Below are 12684 nucleotides of genomic sequence, written 5' to 3'. Positions count from 1 at the left end.
GCCTCCCCTTTGATGGACAGAACTGACTCATCAGCCCAGCAGCCACAACTCCCCGAACGCTACCCCAGCCCAGGCCGCTGGCTCACAGCTCAGAATATTCAGAAAGGAAGGGAGACTAGGAACAGAACAGTCCATTCACTCTTTCTCTTATTCGGTCAATAAGCAACCGTAGGCCAGTTGTAGAGATGGGTCTGCCTGGCTGATATGTTGCACATCTTTCCTCCTCCTGGCCACCTACATCTCACTCTTCTTTACCTGGTGAAGGATGGCTCTGCCTTCGACTCAGCCGAGATATCTCCTCCAGGAAGGACTTGGCCTTGGTCACTGCTATTGGCATGTGGCTTGGGGTCCAGAAATGTATGTTTTGACTTCCTGTGCCCCTTACAGTTTTATCCTAGACCCCTGCCTCTAGCTCTGGTGCTTATAAACTGTTGATATGCAGGGAGGGACTGAAAAGCAAGTTGATGTTTCAGGAGTTTTGGGGGGGACGCTTTTTAAAAACTATGCAGGCATATCCTGCTTTACATAATAGACGTAGTTAGAAAGGTTGTGGGTACATGAACTTTTTATGAATTGAAATCCTGTTTTCTCACTGACGGACGTTTCAGAGGTGACTTTATTCTAAATTGCTATTAAATGTCACTTTTTAAACGTGCTGGGCCCCAATACTTTAAAAACAAACTTTCTCAAGTGAACCTTTCTATAGGGTGATAATTATCCACACACAATCCCTTAAGTGCTCTGACATATCTTTACATTTAAAAGAATGTTTTGGGAATCCTTTTACAAAACGAACAACCACCGTCAGTTTATAAATTGTTACAGTCAGATTTGGGGAGCTCAAATTAATTCTGATGTGGATGCGTATAGTTAAAATAGAACTAAATAGCTCAAACAAACACTGAGCAGTTCTTTGCAAAATGCCCTCCACCAACTCCTCCCCCACCCAGGGGCAACCACAGTCTCTGAGCCTTTTGGCTCAGAGATTTCCCTTTACTTGTGTGGAGTCAGAGCTGCAGCCCACAAGCCACAAAGCTTCAGTGAAAGTATTTCTTAAGCCCTGTTAACACTGGTGGGCACAGGCAGGCTGAGCCAGCATGAAGTAAGATGGTCTGATCGTCAGCACGCTCTGTAGATGCTGGAGGAACACTCCGACATGTGGTCTCTGATCAAAGATACATACTGTTGTCAGATGCTGTGAAGGGTGACACTGAGATAGAGTGGGCTACGGTCTTGGGACAAGTTAAGAAAGGCCTGACAAAGGAGGAATAGGGCAGAAGGTAAAAGGCCCCCTAACCCCAGCACATAATCCTGTGCTTGGAAGATTTCCACAGCCACAGTAGCATCAAAAAATGTGTGTGTATGTGTGTAACTTACTTGTGCATGTCTTCTTATCCGGGTTAAGAGCAAATCCTTTAGGGCACCGGCAAAAGTAGGAGCTGTCGGTGTTTACACACTCATGTTCACATCCGTGGTTTTCTGAGGCACAGTAGTCCACAGCTGTAAAGATGAAAACACAGTGTTTCAGTAGAAACACAAACAGAGGTAAAGGGCATTGTCGAATGGAAACATACTTATAACAAATGTAAGTAAGGATTAATATTTTTGCCCCCAGAAAAGGATGGATAAATAAATATGAATCTAAAACCTCCCTTCTGAAAAAAAAAAATCAGGAGTCTGGATCAGACAATTCATATCAGAAGATACTAAAGAACTTACAGGACTTCCCTGGTGGCTCAGTGGTTAAGAATCCGCCTGCCAGAACTATTTACAATAGCCAGGACATGGAAGCAACCTAAGTGTCCATCGACAGATGAATGGATAAAGAGGATGTGGCTCATATATACAATGGAATATTACTCAGCCATTAAAAGAAACGAAATTGAGTTATTTGTAGCAAGGTGGATGGACCCAGAGTCTGTCATACAGAGTGAAGTATGTCAGAAAGAGGAAAACAAATACCGTATGCTAACACATATATATGGAATCTAAAAAAAAAAAAAAAGGTTCTGAAGAACCTAGGGGCAGGACAGGAATAAAGGCGCAGGTGTAGAGAATGGACTTGAGGACACGGGGAGGGAGAAGGGGAAGCTGGGATGAAGTGAGAGAGTGGCATGGACATATATACACTACCAAATGTAAAACAGACAGCTAGTGGGAAGCAGCCGCATAGCACAGGGAGATCAGCTCAGTGCTTTGTGACCACCTAGAGGGGTGGGATAGGGAGGGTGGGCGGGAGACACAAGAGGGAGGGAATATGGGGATATATGTATACGTATAGTTGATTCACTTTGTTATACAGCAGAAACTAACACAACAATGTAAAGCAATTATACTCCAATAAAGATGTTAAAAAAAAAAAGAATCTGCCTGCCAATGCAGGGCACACGGGTCCGAACCCTGGTCCGGGAAGATCACACATGTTGCAAAGCAACTAAGCCCGTGTGCCACAAATATTGAGCCTGCACTTTAAAGCCCACAAGCCACAACTACTGAGCCCGTGTGCCACAACTACTGAAGCCCGTGCACCTAGAGCCTGTGCTCCACAACAAGAGAAGCAACCACAATGAGAAGCCCACGCACCGAAACGAAGAGTAGCCCCCACTCGCTGCAACTAGAGAAATCCCGCGTGCAGCAATGAAGACCCAACGCAGCCAAAAATAAATTAATTAATTAATTAATTTTAAAAAAATCCAATGGTGGCAAGGGAGCATGGAAACAGAGTCCGATCATTAATAGTGGGTGGCATTATGAACTGATAAAAATTCTTCTGGAAGGACATTTGACAATGTTCACTCTGGAAATGTGGCCCCAAGAAATAATTGAAAAAAAGGAGGAAATTAACTATACAGAATAAGCTATTTATAGCAGCATTATTTACAGTGACCAAAAAATTAGGAAAATAAGATGAACATTTAATAAGGATAAATGGTTTAGTAAGTTACGAGAAAATGTGCTGGCCTACTTCTCATTAATCCTATGAATATTCACCGAGCACCTACTCTGGGCCCGGCCCTATTTTAGGTGCTAAGGATGGAACAAATAACAAAACAGACAAAAACCCCAGTCCTAGAGAAGCTTCCATTTGGATGGTGGTGGTAGATAAGAAAGAAAACAAACAAGTAAAGAACACAGTCTCTTAGAAGGTGGAGAGTGTTCTGGAGAAAAATAAAATGGCACAAAGGAACAGAGACTGTGGCAGGGTGGGTGAGAGTGAGGGTATGATGTAATAGCAGTGGTCAGGAAGGTGGCAGTTGGGCAGAGTCTTGAATGAGGTATGGGCCTTGTGGATATCTGGGAGGGAGCGTCTCGGGCAAAGGGAACAACAGCAGGTGCAAAGGCCCAGAGGTGGGAATATGCCTGGTGAGCTGGAGAATCAGCAAAGAGGCCAGAGTGGCTGGAGCAGAGAGGGGTGAGAGGTGAGAACAAGTGCAGATCAGGAGGGACCGTAGGGCCACTGCCAGGACTTTGGCTTTTACTCGGAGTGATGAGAGAGTCTCTGGAGGGTTCTGAACAAAGGAATCAAGAATAGACCATAGGAGGCAAATGTGACAGTAGAAGACCAGCTAGGAGGCTAGTACAATAATCAGTGAGGAACTGGAGGGGCTGGGGGAGGTAAACCAGAACAATGCAGGAAGGAGGTGGGGCGGAGAGAGAGGGGTGGTCCTCTGGGTTGAGGTGTGTCCCCTTAAAAAGATGCCTGTGAATGTGAACTTATTTGGAAATAGGGTCTTTGCAAATACAATCAAGGTACGATGAAGTCATTAGTCTGGGGCCTAATCCAATATGACTGGTGTCCTTATAGGAAGAGAAGAATGCCACGTGAAGACAGATGGGAGTGATGCAGCTGTAAGCTGAGGAGGGCCGGGGACCAACACCCACCGTCAGAAGCAAGGAAGGGTTCTCCCCTACAAGGTCCAGAGGGGGCATGGTCCTGCCAGCACTTTGATGTCAGACTTCCAGCCCCCAGAGCTAGGAGGCAATACATTTCTGTTGTTTTCAGTCACCTGGTTTGTGATTCTTTGCTGTGGCAGCCCTAGAGAACTGTCAATAACACACCAGGTTGAAAGTGGGGTCAGTAAGATTCCTGTCGGATTAGAGGTGAGGTGAGGGAAAAAGGGAGGGATTAAGGCGGACTCAGGGATGGGGAAGGTGCAGGTTTTGCAGGGAACGCTCAGGAGTTCCATTTGGGGCAGTAGGTAGTTATTAACATTATAATTCTAACATAACTATAAATAGGAAGACAATTACGATTTGGTGAAAGAAGAAGATCTGAAAGTTGTATATTTACAGTGATTATATCCAGGTAAAATATGGCTCTAAGGCAGAACCTGAAAATTAGAAATAAAAATGCTTGCTGTGTAGGCAAGGTAGTAGGATTAAGGATGATATTTTCTTTTCCTTAAAAAATGTTTCCCTCTATATAATGATTTAGGATATCTGAATAGCAAAACTCTGTAAATAATAACAAGGAAATGGAACCTGCAAATCAATACACATGCACAATTTAAAAGAGCAAAACCACGCATTGAGAAGATATTACATACTTAACACAGTAATCAAAAGATGCAAGGGGAAAAGCTAAAGATTTTTAAAGGGTAATGACATGTGTTGTTTATTCTTTAGCTTCCAGGCTTCATTAAGTTTCTGTTAAGTTATTGATTTTTTGTAACTTCACTCCCTAAAGAGTTCTAACAGCACCTCATATTTGTGATTTTAATATGCAAGCAATTCTGGTGGGAACAGTGCATTCATACAGTCTTAGGATCTGAATATCATGGACATTAGCCAGTTCCTGGAGTTGAATCAAAATATAAATTTTGAGCTAGCACCAGATCCTTCTAAAAGTTAATGTCTCATCTTTCAAGAACCAATGTATCAGGACTTCCTTGGTGGTCCAGTGGTTAAGAGTCCACGCTCCCAGTGCAGGTGGCCTGGGTTCGATCCCTGGCTGGGGAGCTAGATCCCACCTGCTGCAACTAAGAACCCACATGCCGCAACTAAAAGATCCCACATGGTGCAACTCAGACCCAGCGCAGCCAAATAAATAAATATTAAAAAAAAAAAGAATTACTGTATCATTAAACAAATAACTGGAGACACTGAGGGCACAGATAAAGGATACCAAGCCCTGGCACGTGCCCCAGGCCACACGTCACAGGAGTGGGCCTTGCTGTAGCCCACACTAACCTGTATTAGCAGGAGACACTCCCCATCTGCAACCTCCTTGTGCTGGGCCTGAGCTGCCATCTTGCAAATCTCCCAACCCCTGATATGGGTGTCTGCTGTCAGTCAGCTGCGTCCACCTCAGGCCACCCACTCGTTAGTATCCCTTCCAAACGGAAGAGCTGCTAATCTACCTGACACAAACGTTCCACGCCCCTGACAGCACCACGATGATGAGTGGGCAGGTCACTGTACCTAAAAGGCTGAAACTCAGACTCTGCCTCTCTCTCGAACTTCCTCTTACACACCATGGGGTATAATCTCTGTGCCCAGCCCTCAGAGAGACACTGGCCCCATATTAGACTGGGGAGAGACTAGAAACTTTGCTTAGACCTAAAGTCTAAGCCACATACTCCAGTCTCGCCTTTTTTCCCAGAATGCTCTAGAGCACAGTATCCGATATTGGATGAGGTGTGAATAAAGTTGCACAGAAGCAGCTCTTTTAATTGACCTCCACTCAACCAACTTCGATCAATCACTGCTTTTCACGCCCTCTGAAAATATGGGACCTGATGCCCAGAACACGCTAAATGCTCAAGGTTACTGGAACCCCTGTGCTTTCGAATACCTGTGCACTTCTCTTGTTGGCTGGGCTGCATGCTTATTCTTTCTTTCTTTCTTTCTTTTTGGCTGCATTGGGTCTTCATTGCTGCACGCAGGCTTTCTCTAGTTGCGGCGAGCAGGGGTTACTCTTTGTTGCGGTGCGTGGGCTTCTCATTGCGGTGGCTTCTCTTGTTATGGAGCACAGGCTCCAGGCACGCAGGCTTCAGTAGTTGTGGCACGCGGGCTCAGTAGGTGTGGCTCGCGGGCTCTAGAGTGCAGGCTCAGTAGTTGTGGTGCACGGGCTTAGTTGCTCCGTGGCATGTGGGATCTTCCCGGACCAGGGATCGAACCCACATCCCCTGCATTGGCAGGTGGATTCCCAACCACTACAACACCAGGGAAGTCCCTGGGTTTCATGCTTATAAAGCAGCCCTGGAGGAACACTTGTGCTCCAGAGCACCTATATACTTTTCCTGTTGACTGACTGTACGCTTATAAAGCATCAGTTGTCTAAGTGTGGTGGTGACCCAACTGCAACAATCATCCCTTGAGAACTTCTTAGGAATGCAAACTCTCAGGCCCCACCCCAGACCTACTGAATCAGAAACCCTGTGTATGGGGTCCAAGAATATGTGTTTTAACAAGCTCTCCATGTGATTCTGATGCATGTGAAAATTTAAAAACGACTGTTAAAATGAATCAAAGTTGTTTTTGTTTCCAAACTTTTATATGCCATTTGTACACATTATTGTAATTAATTGAAATACTATAAAACCCAATTAAATATAAGTAAGCACTAAAACGAATTGAATTTTAAAAAAAGAAAGAAACAAGTTGAAAGCTTTGGAAAGAATTAAGGCAATCTGCTAACCAAAATTTCTCTAGAACCAGGCATAGATGAAACACGTAAAGGACTAGGGAAAATTTCATAAAAATTTACAGATTCTGCCCTTAGACTGTTTTATAGAAATCTTCAAATTCTTTTTTTTAATTAATTAATTAATTTATTTATGGCTGTGTTGGGTCTTCATTGCTGCGCACGGGCTTTCTCTAGTTGAGGTGAGCGGGGCTACTCTTTGTAGCGGTGCACGGGTTTCTCATTGCGGTGGCTTCTCTTATTGCAGAGCACAGGCTCTAGGGCGCGCGGGCTTCAGTAGTTGTGGCACATGGGCTCAGTAGTTGTGGCTCGCGGGCTCTAGAGCGCAGGCTCAGTAGTTGTGGTGCACGGGCTTAGTTGCTCGCGGCATGTGGGATCTTCCCAGACCAGGGCTCGAACCCGTGCCCCCTGCACTGGCAGGCGGATTCTTAACCACTGTGCCACCAGGGAAGCCCAAAGTCTTCAAATTCTTGCTCCAATTTTTAAAAAATCAAAATTGAAAACCATAGACAACACATTATGGGTATGATTTATGCAAGAAAGATCTTTTTAAATCATATTTTAAAAATGAACTTAAAATTAGTAATTTTTGGAAGAGTAATCAAAAGCAATTTTTTGTTGTTGTTGTTGTTGCGGTACGTGGGCCCTTCACCGCTGCGGCCTCTCCCGCTGTGGAGCACAGGCTCCGGACGCGCAGGCCCAGCGGTCATGGCCCACGGGCCCAGCCGCTCTGCGGCACGTGGGATCCTCCCAGACCAGGGCACGAACTTGCGTCCCCTCCACCAGCAGGCGGACTGTCAACCACTGAGCCACCAGGGAAGCCCAAAAGCAATTTTTATTATAGGTACATTTATGTGTTTTAAAGAAAGTGTAAATGCTTAAGGTAGGTTTGGAGATGCATTTTCCATGATTCTGCTCTTTAAATGAAAATTTTCATCTATTAGCCAATCTCACAGGATAAGAAGTTTTCTCCTGGACTTTGATTCTCGTGTTGGTTTTGTTTCTAGTGTGCATGGCTCTCTGGGGAACTGAAGGGAAAAGGGGAGATTGGCAAGGCAGGATTCAAGCATTCCTGGGTCCCAAGACCCTGGCCTGTAAAACCTGAAGGTGTCAAACCCCACTTTGCTTTGAGGGCCACCCACTGGCTCACTGCCAGACCTCTGGGGACAGCAGAGACGGGCATCGTGAGACACGGAAGAACCCACTTCTGGGCACGTGAACCTAAAAGCTTTCTAAGGGTGAGAGAGCTCCAGTCCGTTCAACTCTGACATCCTTCGCTGCATGTTTTGGGTTCTTTGCATAACTTCCTTGGTTGCCAAATTGTACTTATAAAAAGAGAGGCCTAGCTAGCGGGAAGCAGCCGCATAGCACAGGGAGATCAGCTCGGTGCTTTGTGACCGCCTAGAGGGGTGGGATAGGGAGGGTGGGAGGGAGGGAGATGCAAGAGGGAAGAGATATGGGAACATATGTATATGTTTAACTGATTCACTTTGTTATAAAGCAGAAACTAACACACCATTGTAAAGCAATTATACCCCAATAAAAATGTTAAAAAAAAAATAAGGGAGGCCAAGTTTAGGGGGCGGATGTATGGAGGTGACTTATGTGTGTAACTCAGAGGACTGTTGTTCCAAGTCCTCTCCTACTTCAGCGAAATCCTTCCTTGGTCATTTTGCCTGAAAATTCTACTCTCTACAACCAGAAAGATGAATTCCTTGGTCGTAGTCCTTCGGCCCTCCAGATCACAAACTGCTAAAATCTCAGGGTCGGAAGCCAGTCTCAGCCTAACATGTGAGAAATCGCTCATCTGTCTCCTATTTGGCGCAAGGTCATAAAGCCTAAGATTGACAGTCTCTGATTTACAATCTGGTCAGATTCCAAGGTCTCCCAGCAGGGATCAGTCTGCAAAGAGGATGGCCTTAGAAGAAACAGGATATTTTACGGAGGAATGTTTGGGTTTTGAAGTGTGTTGATGACAGACTAAGAAAAACCAAATTTGTCATTTAGAGAAATGGTAGAACCAGTTTACTTGCTGAGTATATATAAGACACACTCACAGAGTCAGATTCACAAAACCTCTCTTACCCAGGGCATGACTGAAGTCTTACATGTAGGAGTTCAAAACTCAGAGAAAGCTTCCTATTGATTTTGATAGCGATAAGGAAGTGTTCTGGGCTAAATTCTGTCTTCCCACCTTAAATTCATTTGTTGAAGTCCCAATCCCCAGTTGGTCAGATGGTGATTGCGTTCGGAGATAAGGACCTTTAAAGGGTGATTAGGTTAAAATGAGGCCATTAGGGTGCGTCCTAATCCAATCTGACTGGTATCCTTATGAGAAGTGGAGATTTGGACACACACAGAGGCACCAGGCATGCATGGGCACAGAACAAAGACCACATGCAGAAGCAGCAAGCCAAGGAGAGAAACCTCAGAAGAAATCAACCCTGCCGACACCCTGACGTTGGACTTCTAGCCTCCAGAACTGGGAGGAACTAGATTTCTATTGACACTCGCTCTGCGGTATTTTGTTATGGCAGCCCTAGCAAACTAAGACAGGGAGAAATCCTTGTACTGGGGGGAGATCATGCTTCAAGCATGAGGAGTAAGCTGAAAATCTGACCTTTCAATACAAAGATTGATCCTCCCATCCCTTGTCGCCAACTTAAATATCAACCATTCCCTTCTCACTGAAGGTGACTGATATAGGAGAATATAGGAGGAAAGCTTTGAGGGCAGCAATAACAGCATGCTAAATCCCCATGTTATGTACCACCATCATTCTGGGTATGGACCTCAATATGATATTTCAAATGTACCGTATGTTTGATGCATTATTAAATGCAAGCATTCATAAGAAGACAAAAATCCATAAAGGATATAGAAATTCAGATTCAACTCTTTCTCAGTTGACCATGTATAGCACTGTTCCAAGTGCTTCCAATATATTTTTAAAAAATTTTTTATTGGACTGCAGTTGATTTGCAATGTTGTGTTAGTTTCAGGTGTACGGCAAAGTGAATCAGTTATACGTAGACATATATCCACTCTTTTTCAGATTCTTTTCCCATATAGGTCATTACAGAGTATTGAGTCTTCCCGTACATTAACGCATTTCACCCTCACAACAACCCTTGGAGGTAGGTATTGTTTTCCTCAATTTACAGATGAAGCCACTGAAACAGAGAGGTCAAGAGACCTATAAAATGTGGATGACGATAGTACCTACCTCAAAGGATTGTTGCAATTATAAGTAAAAGGTTTCAAGCAGGTTCTAGGATTTAGTAACATTAAAGAACTGTAGATTATATTTTTATCACACTGCCTCCCTAATCAGATAAGGTTGAATTTGGGAGTAAAGAGATACCTTAATGCTACTCAGTTGTTTCACAACCGTTTACTGAGCAATTACTATGTGTCAGGCATTGCGCTAAATCCTGGATGGTAATGACAAGCAAAGAGCATCTTAAGATGGTAAGACATCTTTTTCTTTCTTGAATTTTATTTTATTTATATTTTTATACAGAAGGTTCTTATTAGTCATCCATTTTATACACATCAGTGTATACATGTCAATCCCAATCGCCCAATTCATCACACCACCACCACCACCACCACCCCGCGGCTTTCCCCTCTTGGTGTCCATACGTTTGTTCTCTACATCTGTGTCTCAATTTCTGTCCTGCAAACCGATTAAGACGGTAAGACATCTTTGAAGACAGGCAGGAAGGAGAAGCCAGGCTTTTAGCTGTGATTACCTCCAGGAAGTGAAATTGAGGAGTAATGTCTTTCAGGTTTTGATTTTATACACATCTCTACTCTGACTTTTTTTTTAATAAGCAAAAGTTGATTTTGTAATTTAAAAACCAATGAAGTGGAAAAGTTTTTTTAAAAAAAGAAACATGAATACTTGAGATTGTGATCACTCCGTCTCAGTCAATGATTCAAGAAAAACATTTTGCAAGTCTACTCTGTGAAAGATGAAAAGTATAGGAATTGGTGTCTTCCCCCCATGGCTTTACAATCTGCTTGGGCAGATAAGATGCAAACAGGACCAAAGCTACCCCAAAAGGCAAGGCAGTCAGTAAACATCAGGAGAGCAAGTTCAGCAAAAAATTTACCCTCAAAGATAGAGCTAAATGGTCTTTGAAAAAATGTACAGTTTTGGATGGAAATTAACACAGCTTTAGTGGAAGCCGATGGATTACAAACACCATGACTCAACTAAAGCAAAACGAGGACTTCTGTTAGTCAGTAATGCACTCGATCACCTGAATGTTGAAACAAATCCAGTTCTAACCAGAGTTAAAAGAGCAGTTAGGGAAATGGGACTCTAGCACTTGAAGTTAAAGTTCCACTAACTCAAAAGTGTGGAAATGTTGGCTAAAAGGTCCTCAGTCTGGCTAAGAATTGAATTTTCATGTGGTCACAGTCATAATTCTGGGATGAGTCAAAGCACTCCCGTGGGGTCCATTCACCAGTAGCTGGTCATGGTGAATTTCTACCAAACTTCTTTTAAATGAAGAGGTTAGACTTGCTGTCCCTACTTTCTCACCCCCTCCCCCCTCCCCCTAGAAATCTGTCCTTTTACCCCACCCCTCTCGATCGTTATCAATGGCCTCCTGGTCATTTCTGTGTCCCTAAGGTCTAGCAGAGTGCCTGGTAGAGTCTGGAAATGTCTGCTGGGATGAATCAATGACTCAACTCAATGGCTTTTTCTCTAAGTTCTGTTCCATTTGGCCTCGCTGGGGCATGACACTAATATTGACCTGGCCTAGAAATTCTCTTTCCCATCATGTTCCATGACGTCTGGTTCGCTCGCCCACCTCTCCCCGACTCCTCCATCCCCACCTTAGGCGGTTCCTTCATGGCTATTCTTCCTGCCCCACGTCTCCCTCCTGCTTCCCGCATGTGGCTGTAGCCCAAGGCTCAGGCTTCACTGTCTCCTAAGGCCACACTCCATGGCATCCAAGAGATGATGACGATAATAATATGTGTTATAATAATAACAACAGTAATAACAACAATCGTCTAATGTGTATTGGGAACTTTACTCGTTATCTTATTGAATCCCACAAACTCTACGATGTAGGTATTTTTACTCTATGTTATAGATGAGAAAACCAAGGCTCAGAAATAAAATGACACATGACTAGCAAGTAGCAGAACTGGGATTTGAGCCCAGGTCTCGCTGTATTGAAGGTCCAAAACAAACACATAAGTGAACACTGGAAATGGAAATTAAAATTCAGAAGGAAATGGACCGTGCCGCTTCCTGCCTGCACCACTGGTTCTACCCTCTCCTTGCAGTGTTAGCGCTGCCTCTGCTCCCTCTCGACGTGTCCTTGTAGGTGTCCCATCTCAGCTTCAAACCCACTGTGTCTAAAACTACTCATTATCTTTTCTAAAAATCCCATCACTTTTTCATCACTGTTGCCATCACTCTCAGAGTCATGGAAGCTCAAACCCAGGATTCAACTGTGACTTTTCCTCTCCCTCTTTATTCATCGCACCTTCTCTCATTCCTCACCCCTTCCTTCTCTCTTCATTTCTACGCTCTTCAAATCTGGCTCTTGTCACCCCTCACCAGAGGGCTACCATAGTCTCCTAACTGGTCTTTGCAGCCCTCCCTATCTTCCCCCTGGAATCCATCCTGCCCTCTACCACAAGATTAAGTTTCCTAAAATGAGGCTTTGCCTTTATCAGTCCCACTTAAAAACCCTTTAGTGTCTCTTTTTCAGAGATAAAGTCCAGACCCTTTAGCCTGGTTTTCAAAGCCCTGTATACTCCGGTTCCACCTGATGTCTTCAACTTCATCTCCTACTTCTCACCTGCAGGAATTCTCTGCTTCAACAGAGTTAGTCTCCTCTCCTGCTGAAGTCAGGTTGGCCTTAACTGGGGTGATCCTATACTTTCGCGTTCAGACTGGAGCCCCCTTGAAAGCAAAAGGGAGTGTTCTTGAGAAGTGAGCCAACAGCCGTAACCTGGTGTATCTGTGGGGAGGAAGGTGATCTCCGCGTCTTACTCTTCTGCCATCTTCC

The 12684-nt window shown here is 44.2% G+C and overlaps 1 protein-coding gene across 3 annotated transcripts in view; it reads right to left on the bottom strand.

The window, feature by feature from the left end:
• Nucleotides 1–12684, bottom strand: part of MATN2 (matrilin 2) — a 155376-nt gene that overhangs the window by 57466 nt on the left and 85226 nt on the right. For all 3 annotated transcript variants that reach the window (XM_059994950.1, XM_059994951.1, XM_059994952.1), the window contains one exon: nucleotides 1378–1500. In XM_059994950.1, coding sequence (XP_059850933.1) covers nucleotides 1378–1500 — 123 coding nt within the window. The remainder of the gene's footprint in view (nucleotides 1–1377; nucleotides 1501–12684) is intronic.

Source organism: Delphinus delphis, chromosome 17 (assembly GCF_949987515.2).
Source record: "Delphinus delphis chromosome 17, mDelDel1.2, whole genome shotgun sequence".
NCBI classification, from domain to species: Eukaryota; Metazoa; Chordata; class Mammalia; order Artiodactyla; family Delphinidae; genus Delphinus; species Delphinus delphis.
This window is presented reverse-complemented; position numbering and strand designations above follow the sequence as displayed.